Below are 11742 nucleotides of genomic sequence, written 5' to 3'. Positions count from 1 at the left end.
GGAGTTGGTAATGGACAGGGAGGCCTGGTGTGCTGCAGTCCATGGGGTCACAAAGAGTCAGACACGACTGAGTGATTGAACTGAACTGAGCAGAAGAAATTCATAAGTAACTATAAATCGTTGCCCTACCTACTGAGTCATCAGTCAAGGAAAGGAGACACGGAGAATAAACACTCCTGCAGTGGGCGCTGTTGACTAACCACACAAGACAGAGCCTTCTAAGAGAATTCTGATTTTGATTAATTTTTTAGGTCAATAAAGAGGTCTCCAGAGTCAGAGTTAGTTTGGTCCCAACTGATGCCCTAAAGTTCCCTGGCAGCTGTTTATGGTCCAGAGGTTGTAGACGCCTTAAGTTGTCCCCATCAACTTTAACCGGATAGGATCCAACTAGACACATCCCAGGTGCAGGGCCTAAGAGACCTGGGTTCAATCCCCGGGCCGGGAAGATCCCCTGGAGCCTCTAACCGTGGAGTATGCTAATCCTTAGTCTCTAGTTGTGCATTTATGTAAAGTTGCTTCAGTTGCGTCTACTCTTTGAAGACTCTATGGACCAAGGCCTGCCAGGCTCCTCTGTCCATAGGATTCTCCAGGCAAGAACACTGGAGTGGGTTGCCATTTCCTTCTCCAACGCACGGAAGTGAAAAGTGAAAGTGAAGTTGTTCAGTCATGTCCGACTCTTTGCGACCCCATGGACTGCACCCCATGGCTCCTCCGTCCATGGGATTCTCCAGGCAAGAACACTGGAGTGGGCTGCCATTGCCTTCTCCAACCTTCTACATCTACAATGGGCTAAAAAGCTTTTCAGGGCTCCAACCCCTAGAAGCAGGGCACTTAGTCTAAGAAATAATAGAAACACTTTAATCTTTGTAGAAATAAAAACCACATTTGCATTATCAACTCTCCATTCCTGAAAGAACAAAAACTCACAAATAATCTGAATTATTCAGGTTAAGAGGGCTGTCAACAGCCATATTTCCCCTGAATTACAATTTACCTTCTCCTTTCACATCACAAAAGCATCACTGGGATTATCACACAAATAGCCAGGTACGATTATCTACAGCATCTTCTGCCCGGGCCCCGTTTAAATTCATGTATATACACATGAACATAACCAGACGTCAACCCAGCCGCACAGGCATGCTGCGGATTCATTTCCTTACTGACAAAGTCACGCCTGGAGGTCACCAGGTCCACTGACAGCAGTGGTCACCCTCCTGGGTATAGAGTCCTGAGCACTCATGCGGCCTCCTCAGTCTCACAGTTCATCATTCACCTCATTTTGCAGCAGGTAAGGAAGAGGAAGCACAGAGCAGCTGAGCCCTGAGACAGGACGAGTAAGGGATGGAGCCTCTGTGTCTGGCTCCTGCTTCCCGTCTCCCTGCTCTACCACTCGCTATCTCTGCTGAAAAGCTCACTCAGATCCACCAGTTACAAGACTTAGCAAAATAAAAGGTGATTCATACACAAAATGAAATGAAAAAAAGTCTAATAAATTCTTACTTGTTTACCAGTGGGATACTAAGGGCCCAGCCGGCAGCCAAGTCAGGATATTTAAAAACTGTAGGATTTTCAGAAAAGGCATAATGGTGAATTATTGTAGATTCTTCGTCATGTAATGCTTTTCCTAAAAACCATTCCTGTTAAATAAAGATAGAAAAAAAAATTTTAAAAGCCATTCAGGCAAGACCCAAAACAAATAAGTACCATTAGTTTTAGTTAAATATTCTGAGTGATAAAGCATAAGCACAGATTATATATTTTTAAAGAATTTTAACAAAAATATGATACTCATATGATAATGAATACAGCAGAATCTTTGTCTATGAAGAAAGCAATTTAAGATCACACCATCAGGATGAACAAAATGTTAGTCATTACATTATAAACACAAAAATGTTATTTTATAGAATATTTCTTATCAAAATACTATTAAAGAAAACTGTTCCTTTTTTTTTGTTTAGTTCAACATTTATTTAACGAATTTAGGAACAAAGTGATAGTCTATGAATACAACTTGAATATAAAAACAATCAAATGTAGAAATTTATATACTAATTTATTTTTACTGGCTTCCCTGATAGCTCAGTTGGTAAAGAGTCCACCTGCAATGCAAGAGCCCCTGGTTTGATTCCTGGGTTGGGAAGATCCACTAGGGAAGGGATAGGCTACCCACTCCAGTATTCTTGGGCTTCCCTAGTGGCTCAGCTGGTAAAGGCTGTGCCTGCAATGTGGGAGACCTGGGTTCAATTATTTTTATTGACCAAAGCAGAGTCAGTAGGCTGAAAGATGACACACTCAAATTAGGATAATTCAAGAGGTTTATTTGCCAAAGGGACCATAACTCTCCCAGGTATGAGGGGTCAGGAAAGAGCCATGAGTGACATGGCAGGAGCCAGCATGGAGCCCATGGCTGCAGAGCGGTCCCCACCCTCTGGTGCTTGAAAGATGAGAGGAAGGAGACAACAGAAAATTCCTGCCAGAATCAGTGCTTATTTTATTCATTCATTCAATTAACATTTATTATTTGTTATCAATTAACAAATTGATGGCTGGTGGCTCAGACGGTAAAGCGTCTGCCTGCAATGAGGGAGACCCGGGTTCATTCCTGGGTTGGGAGGATCCCCTGGAAAAGACAATGGCACCCCACTCCAGCACTCTTGCCTGGAAAATCCCATGGATGGAGGAGCCTGATAGGCTACAGTCCATGGGGTCGCAAAGAGTTGGACACGACTGACCGACTTCACTTCACTTTGACATTTAACATTTATCCCATACCAGGTGGGAACAGAGCTTATACAACAGTGGGGAGACAGAAAGCAAGCAGGAAAATAAAATGAGTTCAGATAGTGACTGCATGTGCTACAATGAAAATAAAACAGAGTGACGGGGACCACCCTGGAAAAAGAGGGACCCTCTTAGGAGATAACTGCTGAACTCAGCTTTAAGATCACTAAGCTGAGCACACATCTGGGGACGAACAGGTAGGGCAGTTGATATAAAGTCCCTGAGGTGGGAAAAAAAAAAAAAAAACTTGATATATATTTGATGAAAATATTTAGTCCAGTGTGGCTGGAAGATACTGGATATGGGAAACAAGGTACGAAAGAGAAGCCGAAGAGAGACCAGGGTTCATGTGTCACAAGAGAACAGCCTGGGTCAGACCTGCTCTCCCACCAAGAACAAGTACAACAGCTGGAGAAATTCTTAGAGCAAATGACTGAGGGCATCAGAAAGCAACAGGCAAACAGGATGTGAGGGTTAACATCCCAGAGAGCAAGGGAGCCCACCCATGGGAACCTCATATTCATCTTCTTTACCCTCGAGGAATTTGCTAGTTCTCAGAGCAAAGGAAAAGCTATGACAAACCTAGACAGTGTATTAAAGCAGAGACATCCCTTTGCCGAACAAGGTCCATATAGTCAAAGCTATGGTTTCTCCAGTAGTCGTATACAGCTGTGACAGTTGGATCATAAAGAAGGCTGACTGAGCACCAAAGAATTGATGTTTTTGAACTGTGGTGCTGGAGAAGACTCTTGAGTCCCCTGGACAGCAAAGAGATCAAACCTGTCAATCCTAAAGGAAATCAACCCTGAATATTAAATTGGAAAGACTGATGCTGAAGCTCCAATACTTTGGCCACCTGATGCAAAGAGCTGACTCATTGGAAAAGACCCTGATGCTGGGAAAGACTGAAGGCAGGAGGAGAAGGGGAGGACAGAGGACGAGATGGTTGGATGCCATCACTGACTCAATGGACATGAGTTTGAGCAAGCTCCGGGAGTTGGTGATGGACAGTGAGGCTTGGCGTGCTACGGTCCATGGGGTCGCAGAGTTGGACAAGACTGAGCGACTGAACAAGAGCAAAGGACAGCACAGAACAGAGTGGCAACTGGGGGCTCCTGTTTGGCTGCACCGCAGAGACAGAGCTGGGGCCGGAGGCTGCCACGGAGGTCGAGGTTGACGGGGATCCCAAAGGAGTGACGCCAAAATTCTGCCTGCAATCTCCCTTCAACTCCTAGGCTACACGAAAACCAAGAGGAAAACACAAGAACCCAGTGGGAAACAGCAGTGAGGTGGCTAAAATCTAAGCAGAGGGAAACTTCAGCAGTAGTTCTGGGAGCCCAAGGCTGGAGTACAGGGTCTACCAGGAGAAAGGGTCTACGGGTAAGGGCAGTCTGTAAACAGACCTACCCAAACAAGGTCTACAACCCCGGAGAAGATCAAATGTTCCTGTAGGAAGGGATACCACCCACAATCTCTTCAGTTTTTCACATCAAATAGCTGACATTTAGTGAAAATTAACCCTGCACACCAAGAAACAGGACCACACCAAAAACATAAAAATGAGAACTAGAGCTTCACATATCAGATTTTGCAGTTAAACTATAGTTAATATGGTTAAGAAAATAGATGAAAAGATGATTTTTACCAAAGAACTAGAACCTATAAATAAGAGCCAGATAGAAATTCTAAAACTGAATAATGCAATAGCTAAAATTAGGAATTCAAGTGAATATCAGACATTAATAATATTGGGTTGGCCAAGAAGTTTGAGTTTGTACAGAAAAACCCAAACAGACTTTTTGGCCAACCCCAATACAAGAGATACCAGGGCTTTCGCTGGTAGCTGAAGCTGGTAAAGAATCCGCCTGCAATGCAGGAGACCCCAGTTCGATTCCTGGGTTGGGAAGACCCACTGGAGAAGGGAAAGGCTGATAGACAGGGATGCCATTTCCGAGATGCGGGAGACTGATGTGGAAGAGGAACAAAGGGGAATGCAGAGTTCATGTTTGAACTGGGTGAGTCTGCAGCTCCTGTTGGGTACGTGGGCTGTGGGCACAGGATCAGAGAGCACAAAACTCACTCCCTTGGCTCCTTCACACGTGGCTCAAACTGACGTGAGCTGTGAAGTTCTTCCTAAATACCCTAAACAGAGAAGGAAGTCCATCCCAGCCTATCTGGCATCCCTCTCATTTTGTGTTCTTTCCTCCCCAGCACTTATACCATCTGATGCAGTATTTCAGGTCTGCCTACCTCCTGTCTCCCCTGCATCATTATGAACACGCCCTCCTTGTGACCTGGGGTGGTGTCCATTTCGCTCTCCGCTCTATTTGCAGGCTACCTCACCTGCCCCAGGTGCTCCAAGTTTTGTGTTAAATGATGCACCAATCCTGGGAGAGCTTTCAAAGGTAACCATTAAAGAAACGTCAGCAGAATCGTTAAGTACCCGAAGCTCTAAAGCTTGGTAGTATTTTCTGTTATCCAGCCATCACGAGCTCCCTCCCTATTCCTTATCAGAAAATAAAAGCAGGAGAGAGACAGTGCTGTCTCCTAAGAGCCCTCTTCTGCTCATGGCTGTATTTCAAACACCTCCCCGTCTCAGTCTGGGTCAGTTCAGCAACAAGTCATAAATGAGCAGACATGAAAGGTCTAAGTTCCTCGTTACCCGAGGATTTCTTCCCAACACTTTATGGATATATGAAGTCACCACTGGGCAAGGGAAGTAATTATAAAGCAAATAACCTTGGCTTAAGATAGAAAATTCAACATCTTCTTAAAAATTCAAATGACTCGATAACCCTGTATGTGAGACAGCAAAAGAGACACGGATGTATAGAACAGTCTTTTGGACTCTGTGGGAGAGGGCGAGGGTGAGATGATTTGGGAGAACAACATTGAAACATGTATAATATCATATGTGAAATGAATCGCCAGTCCAGGTTCGATGCATGATACAGAATGCTCGGGGCTGGTGCACTGGAAAGACCCAGAGGGATGGGATGGGGAGGGAGGTGGGAGAGGGGTTCAGGATGGGGAACACATGTACACCCGTAGCGGATTCATGTCAATGTATGGCAAAACCAATACAATATTGTAAAGTAATTAGCCTCCAATTAAAATAAATAAATTTATATTAAAAAAAGTTCAAATGACTAAACATTAATCAACATGAAAATCACATTTAACATACCATGTAAATATAGCTTATTTAAAGAAAATAAACACTTCATCATAAATAAATAATTTTATCATTTCAATTTTCAGTATATTTTAGCACTTTTCCCAATAATCTCCCACTATTATAATCTCCTGTTCCAAACATAAATTTATGCAGAACATGTTTTTATATTTTAATGATTAATAGCAGTGTTTAGCTATCTAGTATATAAGACTGTTTTTCAATATTTTTGTGGGGGGTTATACTGTAAAGTGGGCTTCCCTGGTGGCTCAGACAGTAAAGAATCCTCCTGCAATGCAGGAGACCTGGGTTCGATCCCGGGTGGGGAAGATCCCCTGGAGAAGGGCATGGCAACCCACTCCACTATTCTTGTCTTGCCTGGAGAATCCGCATGGACAGAGGAGCCTGTCGGTGCTGCAGTCCTTGGGGCTGCAGTCCTTGGGGTAGCAGAGTTGGACACAACTGAGCAACTAAGCATAGATGCATATTATAAACTACTCTAAGGGAGAAATTGGGAGAAGGCAATGGCAACCCACTCCAGTACTCTTGCCTGGAGAATCCCATGGATGGAGGAGCCTGGTGGGCTGCAGTCCATGGGGTCGCTAAGAGTCAGACACGACTGAGCGACTTCACTTTCACTTTTCACTTTCCTGCATTGGAGAAGGAAATGGCAAGCCACTCCAGTGTTCTTGCCTGGAGAATCCCAGGGACGGGGGAGCCTGGTGGGCTGCCATCTATGGGGTCGCACAGAGTCGGACACGACTGAAGCGACTTAGCAGCAAGGGAGAAATTAATACATATTCTGTGAAGAAGCACTCCCTGTTGTGTCCCTCTTTGCAACCCCACGGACTATACCGTCCATGGGATTCTCCAGGCCAGAATACTGGAATGCGTAGCCATTCCCTTCTCTAGGGGATCTTCCCAACCCAGGAATCGAATCCAGGTCTCCGCACTGCAGGTGGATTCTTTACCAGCTGAGCCACCAGGGAAGCCCAGTAATTTGCTTAATGGCTTCTTCATAAAGACTATTAAGACAAACTGTAAAAGAATAACTCAGTGTTCTATTACTATCTTAGAATTACTCTTTGCCAGAACTCATGTTTTACCTCTATTAAGAATTAAAAATTAAAGACATTTCAGCAAATGCACACATAATAAAAGCATACTGTAGGGGAAAAAACCTGAAAGACTTCAATAAGATATAGAAATTTATAGAAATCACCCAGAAAGGCAATTAACAGAGATTAATTACTGTAATAAAGATTAAAGCTTTTCCTTTAAAATATTGTATAACAGCATAAATTTGATTAGTGAGAATGACAAGATATTGAAGGGAAACAATGTCAGAATCCAATGAAATAATGATACTCTAACACATTATTTTAATATAGTTTATTTGTGTCAGTGTCAAAACTAGGTTTACTTTATACTTTTTTCCTAAAATTTCATATGGTCGGGGGGAAAAAAACACTGGTTTAAGCTAACTTCAACATCATGTAATTTTTATTCCCTAGTACTAGTTTTAAATGAAATAAAACATCCTTGACTTTTTTTCATGTGGTAGAGCTCACAAAAGAAGAAAATATCTTATTTTACCTCTGTTCTGTACTTGCTTTTCATGAACTTGCTCTGAACTTTTAAATTTATCATTCCAATTTTCATTAAAAAGTACAGTGAGTCACCATCTTCTGTACAGAATTAGAGCTATGGATAATGGAAAAAAATAATCTCCAGGTGAAGCAAACACTAGGAGGCGATTAAAACTCCTACATTCCAAAAAAGAGCTGGGAGTTTTTCTCAAGTCAAAGGAAAACATAAAAGCCTAACAAATGTTTTACATAAAATGTGGCCCACAGCACACAGACACTGCTCAGCACCATCTGAAAAGACCAGATGAGACACGTTCATAAATCTTCTCTCCTTTGAAGGAATTATTTTTTTAACCTAACAACTTTCGCATTCAATTACATCTGTGTTTCCCCAGAAATCAAAAGCATGAAAAGAAATCATAATGGGTCCTCACAGCATTTAAAAAGCATCAAGACCAGTGGTTTTATTGTAGTAACAAACTTTGCAGCGTTTGAGAAACCAACCTAATGGTCACCGTTGCCCAATTCTGTGTGTGTCCACATCAACAAACCCTGCGGGCACTGGGAAGCCATGGCTCCTTTTCTGTACTCTCAATGAATCTGATTCACTTCTGGAGTGGGCATCAGAACAGGAGTGGGGTGGATGTCTAGCAATACCAGAAAGGACCCAATTCCGCTTATTCCACATTGGAAGAATCCCATTAAGTGATCAGGGCATAACCTGAGCTTCTCCAAGAGAACTGAACAGCCTAATTTACCCTCCACAAAGCTGCAGAGCTGCCTGTGAACCTCCAGAGACACTGCATGTAGCCCAGCAGGTTAGCTGACGTTTCAGTTACTCAGTCCTACACAAACATTTAGGGCTTCCCAGGTGGCTCAGTGGTAAAGAATCCACCTGCCAATGCAGAAGACACAGGAGATGCAGGTTTTATCCCTGAGTCAGGAAGATCCCCTGGAGGAGAGCGTGGCAACCCACCCCAGTATCCTTGCCTGGGAAATCCCATGGACAGAGGAGCCTAGCAGGCTACAGTCCATGAGGTTGCAAAGAGTCAGACACGATTGAGCATACACACACACACACACACACACATATTTACTAACCACCTGCTGCTGCTGCTAAGTCACTTCAGTCGTGTCCGACTCTGTGTGACCCCATAGATGGCAGCCCACCAGGCTCCCCCGTCCCTGGGATTCTCCAGGCAAGAACACTGGAGTGGGTTGCCATTTCCTTCTCCGATGCATGAAAGTGAAAAGTGAAAGTGAAGTTGCTCAGTTGTGTCCGACTCTTAGTGACCTCATGGACTGCAGCCTACCAGGCTCCTCCGTCCATGGGATTTTCCAGGCAAGAGTACTGGAATGGGGTGCCATCGCCTTCTCCATTACTGACCACCTAGTAAGTGTTAAACACTGTGTTCAGCACTCAGAACTCAGAGGTAAACATGATCCATCTGCAACATCCTATCTGCATGAGATAAAATGTTAAAATATGAAGGCAGGGGTGAACTTTTCTCACAAGGTATTTCTGTCTCACCTCCAGACCTCAGATACTGTTCCCTCTGCTTAGAGTTCTCTCTCCTATTAACTCCTACTCACTCCACGGGACTCAGGTTAAATGTCACATTATGTCATGACCTTCCCAGATAAGATCTGATGCCCTGCTGTGTTACTTCTAACAACGCCCAGTGTTTCCCTTAAAAGATGTCTCACTTTTAACTGTAACTGCTTCTTCAATGGTCCATCACCCCCTGCTCCTCTGCACCATCCATTCAGTCAAGACCCTTGTCTGTCTGTCCAAGCTCCTGCTATCATAGTGCCCAACACACAGTTGGTACTCAAAGTTATTTCTTACCTAAAACAATATGTGGTCATTGTTGATAAAGAGAAATAACGAATTGGAACTTATTTCTTAACTCTGGTTTATAGTTTTCTTAATTCTCTAAAACTGGTAAAACATATAGTTTTTTTTTCCATTTAGAAACGGCTCATTGTAAGTTCCATCTGTCTGACAGCTCCAAACCTCAAAGAGAATTATTTAACATTGCTTCCAGATATTTAACTGCTATTTCATTCTTTTTTCTTTAAAGTTAAAGCAAGTTTATTGAGAGAGATACACATTCCATATAATATGCTGCATATCACAGGGTGAGAGCGGCCTATTTTGTTCTTCTTAATTTTAAATTAAGTGTTTTTATTAGACTGAAAAACCTCTTAATCAAAATTAAACTTCCTTTAAGCACTTTCTCCATGCAAAAAAAAAAAAAATACTTGAAGTTGTATTTACCTTTGATGGGTCATATCTTCTGAGTGTTTCTAAGAGTTGTACAATTTGTATTCTTGTATCTTCTTCACAGAAGAAAATCCATGATGAATTTCTGCTATATGTTACAGAAAAGCTGAGAAAAAGAAAGATTCTAGTAATCATTTTTATAAAGTGAGTTGATAACAAGGTTTAAAACTTACTAAGGAAGAGAAAGCAGGAAGTAAATACAGGACATATAAAATAGCAAGAAATCTGAATTTTTTACCCTATATTTTTCTTCCATGTACAGTTTCAGCTTATATTAATAGAAAAGCCAGATACTAATGGTTTGTGGAACAGCCAGAGTTCAAGTTAACTCTTTCCATGACAAACCCCAGCTCAACAGATCTCAAAATCAGTCTCAAAATATCAAATATACTGATATTATATCTTTTAAGACAGAAACATTTAAAAATATAAGCTATTCATGATTAAGAATCAATCATTAAGAAATCTGATCAAGGCAGCAGTCATAGAATCCAATGACTTTACTTGCTGACTCTCGGGAAAAACACAGTTAGTGAGAAAACAAGGGAGCCTGCAAGTGTCAGGTAGAGATGCCAATAATGAGCACATTTCATGGGCAACATACTGCGGTAACAGCGGAAGTATGGTCCACGCGCCTTCCTGCTGAGCCAGCTGGTGAAGGAGGAGCACAGTGGGCATTTCCTGAAGAAACAACCATCAGAGCAAAAAATAAATAATACAATATGACCACAAAGATTTCTTTAAAAGACTCAAATTTCAAACCAGGTATTTTTAAAGATCTGACATTTTATTCTTCATACTACTCTTTTTTGTTCTCTTCAGGAGCCACTAGAAATGAAGGACTTCAACTGAACCCACACAAACTCCCCAGCGCCTAGGCTCCAGACAGCGCTGGAGCCCTGAAATTTGCATATCTGCAAAGAGGACTGGAAGGGAAGAGCCCAGGGCAAGTGAGGGAAAACTCAGAGGTATAAACACAGCTTTTACTGTGTACCCAACGGAGGAAGCGTGTGGAAAATGGAAAATAAAACACTTCGGCTAAACAAAAGGAATAATATACAATTTATTTCATAGGAAGAAAAAAATTTTAGAATGCCCTAAAAACACTAAAACACCATCATAATGAAGAGCTTCAGTTCTGAAAACTAGAAATAGAATCCTTAAGTACTCAGGCAACAACAGTTACAGCATAATGATGGAATTTCAAAATCTATAAACTTAGTAAGAATGAAGATCCAGAAATAGACACAACTATAGCTATATATACATGCATATACATATACATAGAGACTCATATTTTTTAAGCTATAAATATAAAACGATTAAGCAGTATTCAATCTATTTGCAGTTGTGACAAGCCAAAAGTCAGACATATAATATGCTTGAACACCCCCACAACAAACTCCAGCATATTCTGTGCTTTATACAAGCTATATCCAGGTAACTATTACAGGCAAAAGACTTTAAGGATACATGTTTAACTATTTGAAATATTACCACACTAAAGTAGATTCCATACCATTCTTGAAGTTCATATAAGCTTATTATTTAAGAAAGAATGATTTTCAATATAAATCTTTGAACTATCAAATATGTCTTATTTCTTCATTTTATATAGTATTTTTTAACTTTCATGTACAAATATGAAATGTAAAAACAGTAACCTAAGGTTACATCTACTCAAGGCTATGGTTTTTCCAGTGGTCATGTATGGATGTGAGAGTTGGACTGTGAAGAAGGCTGAGCGCCGAAGAATTGATGCTTTTGGACTGTGGTGTTGGAGAAGACTCGAGAGTCCCGTGGACTACAAGGAGATCCAACCAGTCCATCCGAAAGGAGATCAGCCCTGGGATTTCTTTGGAAGGAATGATGCTAAAGCTGAAACTTCAGTACTTTGGCCACCT

The 11742-nt window shown here is 41.8% G+C and overlaps 1 protein-coding gene across 1 annotated transcript in view; it reads right to left on the bottom strand.

Annotated features, from left to right (window-relative positions):
- Nucleotides 1-11742, bottom strand: part of B3GALTL (beta 1,3-galactosyltransferase-like) — a 100907-nt gene that overhangs the window by 54604 nt on the left and 34561 nt on the right. Inside the window, exons 4-6 of the mRNA XM_010835910.1 lie at nucleotides 10443-10519; nucleotides 9833-9944; nucleotides 1504-1640 (exon numbers count right to left, since the gene is read on the bottom strand). Of these exons, the coding sequence (XP_010834212.1) occupies nucleotides 1504-1640; nucleotides 9833-9944; nucleotides 10443-10519 (326 nt within the window). The remainder of the gene's footprint in view (nucleotides 1-1503; nucleotides 1641-9832; nucleotides 9945-10442; nucleotides 10520-11742) is intronic.

This window comes from Bison bison, unplaced genomic scaffold (genome assembly GCF_000754665.1).
Source record: "Bison bison bison isolate TAMUID 2011002044 unplaced genomic scaffold, Bison_UMD1.0 scf7180017864056, whole genome shotgun sequence".
Lineage (NCBI taxonomy): Eukaryota > Metazoa > Chordata > Mammalia > Artiodactyla > Bovidae > Bison > Bison bison.
The sequence above is the reverse complement of the archived record's forward strand: the minus strand, read 5'-3'. Positions and strand labels throughout refer to the sequence as shown.